This window comes from Aythya marila, assembly GCF_965140915.1.
Source record: "Aythya marila genome assembly, chromosome: 1".
NCBI lineage: Eukaryota > Metazoa > Chordata > Aves > Anseriformes > Anatidae > Aythya > Aythya marila.
This window is the reverse complement of record NC_139042.1, coordinates 127220869-127235177: the sequence shown is the minus strand read 5'-3', so window position 1 is coordinate 127235177 and position 14309 is coordinate 127220869. Positions and strand designations below refer to the sequence as shown.

Sequence of the window (14309 nt, the reverse complement as noted above, 5' to 3'; positions counted from 1 at the left end):
ATATTTATGCTTTGAAATGGAGAAAAGAAATATATATATACATACATGCATATATATTTTTTTTTCTTTCCACTTTGATCCATAATTGAGAGCAGGAGAGCTAAAAGGCCAAAGAGGTTGCATGAGCTCTCAGTCTTTCTTTCCATTATTTCATATACACCTAGGCAGTCTTTCATCACATCACTCTCTCCTAAATGATTCAAAACCATTAAGATGTAATCATGTATAGTCTGTGCAAGCATGAGTCTTTTTGAGCTAGTGGAAAAAAACTGTGTTTCTATTTTAAAGAAACGTCCCTCTCCTCTCCTCTCCTCTCCTCTCCTCTCCTCTCCTCTCCTCTCCTCTCCTCTCCTCTCCTCTCCTCTCCTCTCCTCTCCTCTCCTCTCCTCTCCTCTCCTCTCCTCTCCTCTCCTCTCCTCTCCTCTCCTCTCCTCTCCTCTCCTCTCCTCTCCTCTCCTCTCCTCTCCTCTCCTCTCCTCTCCTCTCCTCTCCTCTCCTCTCCTCTCCTCTCCTCTCCTCTCCTCTCCTCTCCTCTCCTCTCCTCTCCTCTCCTCTCCCTCTCCTCTCCTCTCCCCTCCCCTCCTTGCTGAAATACATTTTCAAACCCAGATGTAATCTCAATAATCATGCAGTGCAGACTAGGCAATTACATCCTTTATGACTAAAAGGTTCTCACTTACCCCCCAAAAAATGATGAATAGTTATTTTCCACAGCAAACTTACAAAATACCCATAAGCATTTCTCATTTTGGATTTGAGGTCTACTTGTTGTGCTCACTGTTAAGACTGTTAAGGAAAAGGAAGGCTATTTTTATTTTCTAAAAGGAATAGGGGTATAGAAGTCTTTGAAGGGCATTTTTATTGGATTCTTTCCATTCTACAGCAATATTATGGTTTTGTGGTGTTTGTTTGTTGTTAATGTTGTTGTTTTTTTTTCTTACTTTTAAGAAGGATATTGCACTGCTACCAAATTTTAATTTAAGTATTTCCTTTAGAGATAATACTTTCAGCTCTGCAAGTATTTTCATTCTGTTCTTTGTTTTCAGTTTAAATGCTGACTTTATTTATGAATACCCAGCTGTGGGTCACCATGGCTGACCCACTGATCCTCACTGTATGGTGCTGATAGCACTTTACATCCAGAAGGAACAATCCTGTCTGTTTTAAGAAAAGGTCATTACAGAGCCAAAGAATGACTGTCTGCAAAACAACCAACTACTCACAGAGATGAAGGAAGGTTTCCTTTTCCTTACCCACGTGTGTGGGGGTGGCAGTTCCCTCCAGCTTGAAGGGTCAGGTCTCCAGTGCTATGGGGCATTACCAGCCTGCACAACTCAGGGTCGTGCAGGAATGTGGGGAGGAAGGAATCTCTGGAGGCCTCTTGTCCAATGCCTACTCCAAGCAGGGCTATTTCCACAGCTAGATCAGGTTGCTCAGATATTTGTCCAGGCAAGTTTTAGAGATCTCCATGGAGAGAGGTCTCACAGATTCCCTGGGCACCTGTAACAGAGCTGCACCACTCTCGTGAAGGAAGAAATTTTTCCTTCTGCCCAGTCACAGTATCCCTGGCTGTAATTTATGCCTATGGCTTCCTATCCTTTCGCTGTGCCCCTTTGAGAAGAGTTTGTCTCCAGCTTCTCTGTAATCCCCCTCTTGTATGTTACCTAACAAAATGCTACAGATAACAGACTAACATTGTATAAAGCAAGAATCTTTCATTATGTGCCATGAGTCTTAAAATAAATTATTGACATTTGTTGTAAACTCTGCTAGAGTTCATCTAGTTTGTTTAGACACTGTCACAGCTTCAGTTTTGTAATATTATTGCAAAAATCTGAACACAATTTTTGCTTGTCACAGCCCAATGTGTTTTACTGATGCATTTTGGAGTATAAATGCTTCACAAGATGAGTCTATTTAAGATTATTTTTGCCTTCACTGTCATCTTTTTACATCTTATCATTCAGTTGTAACAGTATTTTTGGTGTGTTACTCCCGTGTTAAAAAATAAATAAAAAATTTCCCAAATGTCTTAATGCTTCTTCACAAGTTTACATCACAGCTGTAAGCTGGGTTGTGTGCCCATGTTGCTAAACTTCTCCTAGAATTCACAGCCATGTCACATCATGTCCTTTGACTTCTCCAGGTGAGGCCTTATCTCACTCTCATCTTTCCTTCCAGCCACCTGACCAATATGCCTAGCCAACAGCACATAAGCCCTGGCGAGGCCTGTGAAACAGCAGGGCTTGCTGTGCATTAGTCACCCACATGTCAGAGGCTTCAGGGAGGAGTGGTTCATTGGCCCCAAGTTCTCAGACTGTTTGGCAGAGCATGGAGATACCTGGCAGTTCAGACCTGCTTGCAGCATCTGCTGCCTCAGGGAAAGGTGGTGGGGGTTGTTGCCTATGATTTCTTGCCCATCATTTGGAGTCTGGCTATCTGGGGCTTAAGTAGCACTGCTAAGGTAGCCAAAAGAACGAGCTCAGGTTCTTCCCCACCTTGGCACATGTTCCTGACTGCACAGAGACACATTCTCTGCTGCTAACGGTCGTGGCTGAGTAATGTCATGTGGTGATGTTTGGGTGCAAGCACAGCTATCTGTTCCAGTCACACACAGGGCAGATGTGATAACAACTGCAGATTGCACCCCATCTGTAGGTGTGACAGTGTGTCCTCCATTGCGTGAGAAGGCACGAGTAGACAAAACAGCAATGTGGGCTGCAAAGCAGAATTCATCACCTTTTGCCACAGAATGTGCAGTTCAGCCCAGGCATCTGACTGACTCATGGTGCACATTTTGAAGAACTTAAACTACTTCTCTGACAACAAAATGGACCCCTTTATTTCCCTAAGGTTGAACTGTAACACAGAGACTTCCAAGCTGATATGTGTGAATCCCATGCATACATCTCCAGTTCAGTCTTTTATTCTAAACACTTTGTAACAGCAGAACCTGTATGTACAATGCAATCAGTGCAAGAGCAGCATGCATGCAGATGTGATGAGAGCTATGACTAGAACCAAAGACACTTTCTCCCATGAATGAAAGCCTGTGAATTGTCATCCCATGCTGTAGAAAGAAGAAAAAAGTCATTTCAACAGGGTAAACCCATGGATTTACCAAGAAACAAAAAAAGGATCTCAGAAAACCAGATGTGCCTGGGGATTGCAGAATGAATATTTCTATGCCAGCAGTTTCGTGTTCAGCAGGTGGGACTTGGGTTAAATGCAAAGCAGTCAGGATTAGAAGTCTGTGAAATTGATTCTTCCCTGTGCAGTTTGGTTGTTGTTGTTGGTTTTGTTGGTTTTGTTTGTTTGTTTTGTTTCATTTTGCTTTTTACGTGTGTGTGTTTTGTGTTTTTTTTGGGGTGGGAGGGAGGTGCTGTGTGAAGGGGGAATTTCAGCTCTTTTTTACTCTTCAGGTTCATTCCCAAAGATGTGGCTGTGTGGAGTATTTATTGTGAGTGACATTTTTCACTGCTCAGCAGTGATGGGGTGAATATGTGGACAGAAGAATGTGTTCAGTCTCCTGACCAGTTTGGTGATGGCATGTCGGGAAGGTGAACACCCCTTCCAACACACTGCCATATTGCCTTCTCTCCTTTCTTTAACTCTCACACATTGAATCAGTTTTTCTTCAGAGCTTTGAGTCAGTGAGCCAGTTGGGACCTGTTCCTTAGGCAATATGTGCTTGGCAATGTTTAAGGTATTTTCTGGTCTTCTGGAACACCCATAACTGTGAATTGGACAATGGCCGCTGGGAATAAAATGCAGTGTGTCTGTCTGCAGACCATACATCTCCACAAGAGCATCTAGCACTTTGTACAACAGAGATTGTCTCCGCGGCGTCATAGCACATGTTCTGGTGCAGAGCTGCAGATCATCCCGGTGTGACCACGGCATTGAGGCTCAGTGAACACTTCTTGGTTCAATGCAACTAACTGTAATGCTGTGTGCTGAGTACATCCATACAGTGCAGTGCAGCATCGTGCCATGTGGACTTAGGAGATAAAGCCTCTATGTGTTTAGGCTTTCTGTGGTATGCTGTATTTTGCCATGCAGACATAGCCTGCCTTTCTTCAGGTCTAGTAGAACTCCCGTATCTTACTCTCATATATCACAACGTATTACCATTTGGGCAGCATTTTAAACTGTGTTTCCTAAAGCACTTTGCAAAGAAAGGTGTGTCAGAGTTCCCACAACGCAGATGGAGGAGCAGAAGTCAAAAGATTTACCCAAGCTCACCCAGCAGGCTGGTGGCAGAGGCTAAAAGACTGCTTAGCACCCCTGACCCTCAGCACAGCACCCTGTTCAGTAGGCCAGACTGATTATGAACGCACCTTGCACTTAATTTGCAGGTAATTGCTTCACAAATTGTAATGCTTGAATCCAGATAACGTCAGATTCCTTCTTCCCATATACTCCAGAGCTCTTTCTGTAAATGCCCTCAACATGTAAAGCCAGAAATTCCTTGGCCAATTAAAGTATGTATTTATTGTCACAGTAATTTTTGGTAATCATTTTCTTTCTGTTTATGAAATAAGAAGCCTGTGGCACCTTTGTCCTTGGCTAAAGTTCACATAGACAAGAGTGCTGCCCTGAGTGACCTCATCTAACCTTAAAGTTAGCCCTGCTATGAACAAGAGGCTGGACTAGAGAATTCAAGAGGTCCCTTCTTCCTCAGTTTATTTGAATGCTTTATTTTTATTGTTGTTGTTGTTGGTTGTAGTGGTGGTGTTGCTGTTGTTATTATTATTTTCCCTCTGGACGTTTACAAGAACACAGACTGAGACACAGCCAGCAACAGTCCAGCAGGTTCATTTTGTATTTTGGGGCTCTCCAGCCCTTACTTAATACATGTTCATTCCAGTTTAGGGAACAAGTGAGAGTGCAATGAACACTTCATTCCGCTAAACTTCCAGTGCTCTCTAGTGTTATTTCTTTACAACTGCGAGTATATGGCACTTTTTATTTATTTATTTATTTATTTTCCCAAGGAGGCAGAAATACAGTTGTGAATAAATTATTGTTGAGTATAAAATTTTAAGATTCAAAGGCTAATTCTTTCAGTTACAGCTCTGTAGAGCATCCTGGGACCAGCTTACAAGAAGCCAAAGGTTTCATTCACAGCTTCTGTTTGAGTAATTCTGCGGAAACTAGACACTATGCTTTAGTCTTTCCAGATTTTTTATATAAGGACTAGCTAGGAATCCATTAAGAAGACCATTCCTGTAATATTTTTGATAATATACTGTAGAAGTTTTAATCAAATATATTTTTATCCAACAGAAGGAAACAGATCTAAATCCAGAACAGAGTTGGTGATCAAAATACCTCAAAGAAGAGGAAAAAATATATGACCTTACCTCCTGCAATACTAGGTAGTGGTCCAGTTATCAGTCTAAAAGGGAGTCAGTGTTAGTAAAATCATAGCACACTGTGTGGGATGGCACAGGACAGAGAGGAGAAGCCGAGCTCAGCCCGTGGAGAAGCTTCAGCAGTAAAGCCTGGATCTTGTTTGGTTTTCTACACAAGGCCAACTCCCTACAAAAGCACCATGTAAAGCTTTGCAGAGAAACAAACCTTGCAAGCTAACAGGCTAGCAGTTTACTATGAACAAGAAGGCTGACTGAGTGGTTTCTAGAGCTAGAAACTGATGACCAGAGATAAAGCATGTGATTTTTTTCCGCAGGTAAGTGCAACTCAGAGTGACTACCTAGAGAATCAGAACTCCTTAGCCTGCTTTCATGGTTTCAGCATAAAACTGTAGTAGTCAGAGGGATCTCCAGTTACCTCACATGTATGAGAAATCTGTTTTGTATTCTTTTGGTTTACTTAGCACCCCAAATGGATGGCATTTCTGTTTAAAAAGCTGTGAGTGTAATTTGATCAAAAGCCTATAATAGGAATAAAACAGATCCTGCTTGGATAACCTTTCATTTCTCAGTTGTTTAGCTTATTTTGCATTTTTTATAGTAATGCTTGGTTGGTTACATTGAATTTTCTTTTGTTAAGCAATGTAGTATTACCTTCTGGTTGCAGCATACTCATTCAGCATGTTTCATTGTACATCTGTGTGCCTACTGGATTCCAGAGAAATTTACACAGCAGTTAAAGCACATAGGCTACTAAGCTATCCAGGCTTGGCTGGATATCCAAATACAACTATTTTTCACTTTGCAAGATATGCTAGCTGGATGACATCTAACTTACAGAAACTGATGCATTTCTATTTCACAGAAAAACTTGAATGATGTTCAAAAGGTTAAAGCACTTAATGTAGAAATAGCAAAATAACCATTCAGGTGAATAAATGGCAGTATACAATTCTCTATGTGTCTTTGGGATTGATATCCACATAATATTCAGATTATATCCACAGGAAATGACTGTTCACTGTTCTGCAGAAAGTCTGTGAGATAACATGGAAAATAAAAATAAGACAGCTTTGTAACCTAGTAAATATGATTTTCCCATTACTAGTAAAAAGTGATAGGCTTCTATCTAATCTCGCAGGATTTGCTGTACTTGCCTTGGCCTGAGCTGACTTTAGCTTGTTTTAGAAATGACAGCAGTTGTCTAGCAGTCATATTGCCTAACAGTAGCCTAATTGTTTTGAGTTAACTCTGTGAACACCGTATATAGAATCAGAGATTATCCTGAGTTGGAAGGGTACCACAAGGATCGAGCCCAACTCCACACAGGAATACCCAAAAATCAAAGCATATGTTTGGCCATGTTGTCCAAATGCTTCCTGAACTCCACCAGGCTTGATGTCATAGCCAATTCCCTAGGGAGCCTGTTCTAGTGTAGAAGACCTTCACTGGTATTGAGTAACAATATTAACCTCGCAGACTGGAGTTAAGCCAGTCTGTAGATGGCAGTCTCCAGTTATCACACAACACCATGAATGCAGTTAATGCGAGACCCTGGGGTCCTGGCAAGTATCTTGCTTATACTCCAGCCCATTTTATAAGAACTGTTGGAGCTGGGGAATGGGATTACTCAAGCTCTCACAACCCGTTTTTATAAAACCACCTCAGATGTTGGCAAAGAGTTTGCAAAATGTAAAGCATTAATACCCAAACCTTCCTGTAAAGAGATCACATGAGCCAGCATATAGGCAATGCGGTCAGTGACACATAGGCTAAATCAGGAAATTCAGGCTTTAAAGGCAAAAGCAAGAAACTAAAATCTGAATTAGGAGCCTGTTCAGTTAAAACACAGAACGTAAAACTAGAGAAGGGCTGAATCTTAAAAACAACTTAGAATAAAGACTGGTTATGAGTGAAGATCAGGGAATTAGAAGAAAAACAAAATATAAGTACAAAATGTGAAATCTAGAAAAAATACAAGCCCTTAAAAGAGAAGGGTGAGGGCCTCTAAGCCTGTGAGGCTCTTACCAAACATCCTGTCATGATGAAGCTGATTTTGGTCCAGAAAGTGACCCTTCCCCAAAGCAGTGTAAGGCTAAAAGTCCATATCCCTGATGCTAAGGTACTGCCAGTATTCAAAGTGAATCAATGTGAATCAAAGTTGTTTTGTGCCAGTTGTTTTAGCTGGTTTTGCTTTCTTATTGGTGTTGCTTACGTATATATGAAAGGAAAAAGGCATAATACTCTTTTTTTTTGTTTTAAACCAATTTCCATTAAGTTTAAAAAAAAAAAAAAAAAAAAAACACGAATCAATTACAGGTGTTCCCATCTCTAATCAGGAGAAAACCCATTTTTCTCAGTGAAGATAGACATGCCTCTCATTCATAATAGTGATCATGATCTCTCCAGGTCTCTCACCCTGGGCTGTTCTATGACTAAGATTCTATGTTTGCACATGTAACATATATATACATAGATGTGCTGGTGTGTACTTGTAAAACTCAAAATGTTGAGTGCTATATAAAACAAATCGTAATCAATTATAGAAGTGTTAGAAGTATATAAGTTTAAGAAGTGTATAAGTATACAAGAAGTATATAAGTGTTATAGAAGTGTAGAAATGTTGTCAGGACCTGCAGGGACGCGACAAGGAAGGCTAAAGCCCAGCTAGAGATGAGGCTTGCAAAAGAGATAAAGGATAATAATAATGTTTTTTTTTCAAGTATGTAAACAGTAAAAGGAAGACAAGGGATAATGTGGGTCCCTTGCTGAATGAGGAGGGTGTCTTGGTAACAGGAGACGCTGAGAAGGCGGAGATACTGAATGCTTTCTTTGCTTCAGTCTTTGCTTCAAGGACTCCCCCCCGGGACTCCTTGACCCTGGAGGGATGAGAAAGAGTCTAGGAAGTGTAGATCTCTCCCTTTTTGACAAGAGTGTCTGAGAGGGCTCAACGCACACAGATCCATGGGTCCTGATGGGATGCTTCCACGTGTGCTAAGGGAGTTGGCAGAGGTGATTGCTGAACCACTCTCTATCATCTTTGAAAGGTCCTGGAGAACAGGAGAGGTGCCTGAAGACTGGAGGATAGCCAATGTCACTCCAATCTTCAAGAAGGGCACGGAGGATCCGGGAAACTACAGGACAGTCAGTCTCACCTCTGTCCCTGGAAAGGTGTTGGAACAGCCTGTTCTGGATGCCATCTCCAAGCAATTGGAAGAGAAGAAGGTTATGAGGAGTAGTCAGCATGGACTCACCAAGGGGAAGTCGTTCTCGACCAACCTTGTTGCCTTCTATGATGGCATCACCAGCTGGGTAGATGAGGGGAGAGCAGTGAATATCATCTATCTTGACGTTAGCAAGGCTTTTGATACCGTCTCCCATGATATCCTGATAGTAAAGCTGAGAAAGTATGGGATAGAGGAGTGGACAGTAAGGTGGGTTGAGAACTGGCTGACTGGCCAAGCTCAGAGGGTGGTGATCAGCGGCACAGAGTCTGGCTGGAGACCTGTGACTAAAGGTGTTTCCCAGGGGTCAGTGCTAGGTCTGGCCTTGTTCAACATCTTCATCGATGACCTTGATGAGGGAATCATCAAGGGCAGATGATCAACAAGTACATGCTGCCCTCAGCAAGTATGCTGATGAAACAAAGCTGGGGGGAGTGGCTGACATGCCAGAAGGCTGTGCTGCCATTCAGCGAGACCTGGACAGGCTGGAGAGGTGGGTAGGAAGAAACCAAATGAGGTTTAACAAGAACAAGTGTAGAGTCCTGCACCTGGGCAGGAACAACCACAGGTATCAGTACAGGCTGGAGGATGACCTGCTGGAGAGGAGCTCTGAAGAGAAGGACCTGCGGGTCCTGGTGGACGACAGGTTGACTATGAGCCAGCACTGTGCCCTGGTGGCCAAGAAGGCCAATGGGATCCTGCCATGCATTAAAAGGAGCTTGGCCAGCAGGTCAAGGGAGGTGATCCTCCCCTTCTACTCTGCCCTGGTCAGGCCTCACCTGGAGTACTCCGTCCAGTTCTGGGCTCCCCGGTATGAAAAAGACAGAGATCTCCTGGAAAGAGTCCAGTGGAGGGCCACAAAGATAATACGGGGTCTGGAGTATCTTCCCTATGAGGAAAGGCTGAGAGACCTGGGTCTGTTCATCCTGGAGAAAAGCAGACTGAGAGGGGATCTCATCAGTGTGTATAAATACCAGAGGTGTGGGAGACAGAGGGATTTGGCCAACCTCTTTTCAGTGATTTGCGGGGACAGGACAAGGAGTAATGGTTACAAGACAGAGCACAGGAAGTTCTGCACCACCATGTGAAAGAACTTCTTCACAGTGAGGGTGACAGAGTACTGGAACAGGCTGCCCAGGGAGGTTGTGGAGTCTCCTTCTCTGGAGATATTCAAGGCCTGTCTGGATGCCTAGCTGGGCAGCCAGCTCTAAGAAACCTGCTTTGGCAGGGGGGCTGGACCTGATGATCTTTCGAGATCCCTTCCAACCCCTTCAATTCTGTGATTCTGTGATTCTGTGATTCTGTGAATTATATTTAGAAATAGTAATAATATTAATAATATTGCTGACCATATGTCAGCAATGTGTCTTTGTGGCCAAGAAGGACAATGGTAGGTATCCTGGGGTGCACTTGGAAGAGTGTAGCCAGCAGGTCAAGGGAGATGATCCTCCCCCTCTACTCAAGTCTTGGTGAGGCCACACTTGGAGTACTGTGTCCAGTTCTGGGCTCCCCATTACAGGAGGGACATGAAGGTACTGCCGTGAGTTCAGTGTAGGGCTACTAAGATGATGAGGAGACTGGAGCATCTCTCTTATTAGGAAAGCCTGAGGGAGCTGGGCCTGTTTAGCTTGGAGAATAGAAGGCTGAGAGGAGATCTTATCAATGTGTATAAATATCTGAAGGGAGGGTGCCAAAAGGATGGAGATAGACTCTTTTCAGTGGTGCTCAGTGACAGGACAAGGCAAATGGGCACAAAGTGAAACACAGGAAGTTCCATCTGAATGTGTAAAAACATTACTTTACTGTGAGGGTGACAGAGCACTGGAACAGGCTGCCCAGAGAGACCATGCAGTCTCCTCTGGAGACACTCAAAACCTGTCCAGATGTGACCCTGTGCAATGTGCTAGGTGACCCTGCTTGGCAGGGGGGTTGGACTAGATGATCTTCAGAGGTCCCTTCCAACATTGGCCATTCTGTGATTCTGTAATAATTATAAAATATATTTTAAAAAGAATGCATGCTATTAAGTATACATTTACAACACTGGGAATGGGAAGATTGCTAATTTGTGAAGTGTCATATAATGTCAGAGATACAAGACATATATGTAAAAGCATATGCTTCTGGGCTGGATAGAAAACCGGTCATAGTGGTAACCAAGAGTTCCTCTATTACAGAGATTTCAAAAAACTAAGTGAGTAGTATACTACCATGTTCCAATATTACAAATAAGTTTTTGTTGTTGTTGTTGTGAAGGAGTTAGCCAGATAGTTTCAGGGATGTATAACAATATTGTGTACAGCACGTGTACACAAATTGTTGTATATAATCTGTGTATAATTTATCTGATAATAGATGTGTATGTAAAGTAACACCGGTAAAGGATGTGGTTTTATTTACATCATACCCACAGAAGAAATACCCAGCTCACAGAAATCATTGCAATTGTATGCTGTTAGGCTCGATACATTTAGGCATTGCTAAGCAATTTTCAACGATTTTCAAATAATTGCCAGAAATGTTACAGAATGCTACTCTTACACCTAAAGCCTGACATGTTGCTCAAAAGCCATAAAGGAAGAGGTTACTGGACATTTAGTAAATAACTAAAGAACCCACATTGCTACTGGAATCCAAAATGCAGCATTGCTGGTGGAAGGGCCTCTTAGAGTGATCTCCCACAACTACAGCAATTTGGAACTTGGCTTTACATCATAGAGTCATCATTTTAATCATTACACTGATTTCTCTTGGCTATTAAACTGCTTAGTATGTTATACTAACAATGAAGAACTACAGACTACTCTCAGACCTATACAAGTTATCTTAAGGTTAGAGCAGAGAGAAAAGAGCAAATTTCTCTGAGATCCACTGCCCCATCATGAACAGTAGCCCTGAGATGTAGGAGGGTTGCAAAATTAAACAAACAAACAAACAAAAATCTGATTTGTAAAAATTGTCTGTCAGTGGACTATCAATAGATTATAGCCCTGTAGCCCCATAAATGTGATTTTGCCATTTCTTGTGCACTAGTAGAACAAAGACAGACAATTGAATCTCACATCCAAATTCAAGAGGTATTTATGGTATTTTTAAGTTTCAAATTCTGCAGCACTGAATGAAGTACATGAAACCATTTTTTTGAAAATATACAAGATTTTGACTTGCTCTTTCACAGAGTCATGCTGACTTCCTATGTTGGTCCTCCAGAGGTAAGATACGCAGGCACATTTAAGTGCATAGTACTAATTATAACCTCTTCATCTAAAATAAGCAGCAGTAGCAACTTTTGGTCTGCTGTATGATCTATTTGCCAGGCTGGTACAAAACCCTCATTTTACCTATGGTTTATACAACTCTTAGACTCTTTAAACTCCTTAAACTTAAAGTTGGTAGGCTACTTGTTTTTGTAGCTCTAAGGGGCCATGTATCAGTGTGCACAAAGACATAGATTTTATACCTTCGTCTGGAAAAGAAGAGAGAAACAAGCCTGAAATCTTCCTGGATTTTAATCACAAATAGAATAACAGAATTCAGGTCAACAATTTCCCCTTAATTTTACATCAGATATCCTACCCACTGTAAAATGCTATAAATCTTAAAAGAACCTCCTCTCTCACTTTAAAACATCTTAGACCTGCAGAAACACTGCACTCTTCCTGCAAATCCACTTGTATAGGGAGTGGCAGTTATCAGCATGCATTTTTGTCAGCTTATAGGCAGCACATTTTTCTTCTTTCTTCCTTCCTTTTATTGTAAAACTGCAAGAACAAAACAAAAAACAGACATAAATATCTCGGAATTTGTATTATGGGAAAAAAAAAAAAGAATAGATAAACAGTGAAACCACAAAGACTGGATTTTTGTTGTTGTTTTTATGCTGTCATTCTTTTGACTCTCTGACAAAGCAGACAGGTTTTGCTTGTTTAGTAAGCTTCATCCTTTCTGTTTCCCTACTTGAAATATAGCTGGAAGAAAAAAGCTTATGCAGCATTCTCACCTCCTAATAAATTCAGTTTCTTTTCTGAAATCTGCCAACAAATTTCACTTTTCATCTGCATGTTTTGATCAGAATTCTGTATAGAGAAAAATCAGGATAGGCTGAGATGCCTGACTGGAGCATGGCACCTGACATCATTTTCTTACTTTTTCTGACATCATATTCTCACTTTCTCATGGTAATGGCTGAATAGCTTCAGCATAGCAAGTAGAAAATACATTGTAAAGACAATACTGATTGATTCCAGAATGAACCTACCTGTGCCCTAGATGTTTGGGATCATTGAGCCATAACCATTTTCCTTCGTCCTCATTGAAACTTAATCCAGTCCAAACAAAGCCAATGTCTTTATCCTTCAGTTTATTTAAGAAATCCTGAAGAAAGGTATATGCCTTTGAATTCTCATAATAATGGCACTTCATAAAACTCCAGCACCAGTAACATAAAGTGATAACTAATATTTTAAAAACAGCAAGGGTTGCATGCCCAAAAACTCCAGAGAATGTTTCCAAGAAATTGAAGGAAAAACAGCATATAAATTAGTTCAGATTCTCAATTATACCCCTGTGCTGTGGCTAAGTGGAGCAACCAAGGAGCTAATTTTGGCTCCTTGCCTGGGTTCATTCCATAAGCACATTTTAGATGAGAATCAGGCTGATCTGAAATATAGCAGCTGAAGGTACCTGTTATTTTCTCCTTACAAGGAAGGGAGTGATCATTTTGCCGGCTCAGCCTAATATTGACATTTTAAAATGTATAAAGTACAGAGAAATAGATCAATTCCCAGAAGAAAGGCAACAGCCTTTGTATCAACTTAGCTCTGAACGGGTTTGATTTGGAATATAACATGCAAGAATCCTTCAATCAAATTCCATCTGATTCTTGCTGGAGATAAAGTATAAGCATATCATTACATCTATTTAAATGAAATCTGGACTACTGGTCTTTTTGACACAAACATTTCTTAACATGCAGAGATCAATCATCAGTGCATTTACCACTGACAATGCCCTTTATGAGCATATATGGATTAGAAATGTCTTCTAAATATACATGGAAAGCTCTGCTGTGATATTTGGATTCTCATGGTATAAGTAAAAATAGTATTTGAACCACAGAATGCCTTACAAGCTTACCATTTCAGTCTCATTTTCTATAATCAGGAGCTCAGATTTTCTTCCTAGGCAATACTTTCTACTATTCTCCCAGGTGTCACTTCTTTCTGAGTAGTAATAACATCTCCCATAATGCAGCTTCCAACCAATGGGGCAGAGCTCACATCTGGAGTCTGTGAAGAATTTGGGGTGAATGGATTTTGACACTTTCTTATTTACAACTGATACTAGTAATATTGACTTACACTTTTCTGAGGCTTCTTAATATGAGATTAAAGAAGCTTTAAGACAGGAGTGGGGCAGAAACTGTGATGGTACACTTCATTTTAAGAAAGCACGTTGTTTCTGCTTTACAGTGGCAATAAGGATAGTCATTAGGGATCACTCTGTGCATTTAAATATTTCAGAACTCTAGATAATTGTGCATAATTTCATTTACATAAAAACTGGGATAGAAGCCACAGATAAAATTCCCATTCTGCTGAAATCCCTGGGAGTAGTACAATTGGTTTCCATGGAATCCACAGAGAAGTCACAAAGACCTTCAGTATCACTACTCCACTTGAATTTCTTTCTTAAACTAACATTTTCAAGA

At 41.2% G+C, this 14309-nt stretch overlaps 1 protein-coding gene across 5 annotated transcripts in view; it reads right to left on the bottom strand.

The window, feature by feature from the left end:
* Positions 1-12136: 12136 nt before the first annotated feature.
* Positions 12137-14309, bottom strand: part of LOC309880696 (killer cell lectin-like receptor subfamily F member 1) — a 30910-nt gene continuing 28737 nt past the window's right edge. For all 5 annotated transcript variants that reach the window (XM_082765889.1, XM_082765888.1, XM_082765887.1 and 2 more), the window contains exons 10-12: positions 13736-13887; positions 12858-12973; positions 12137-12360 (exon numbers count right to left, since the gene is read on the bottom strand). In XM_082765889.1, coding sequence (XP_082622015.1) covers positions 12231-12360; positions 12858-12973; positions 13736-13887 — 398 coding nt within the window. In that variant the 3' untranslated portion in view covers positions 12137-12230. The remainder of the gene's footprint in view (positions 12361-12857; positions 12974-13735; positions 13888-14309) is intronic.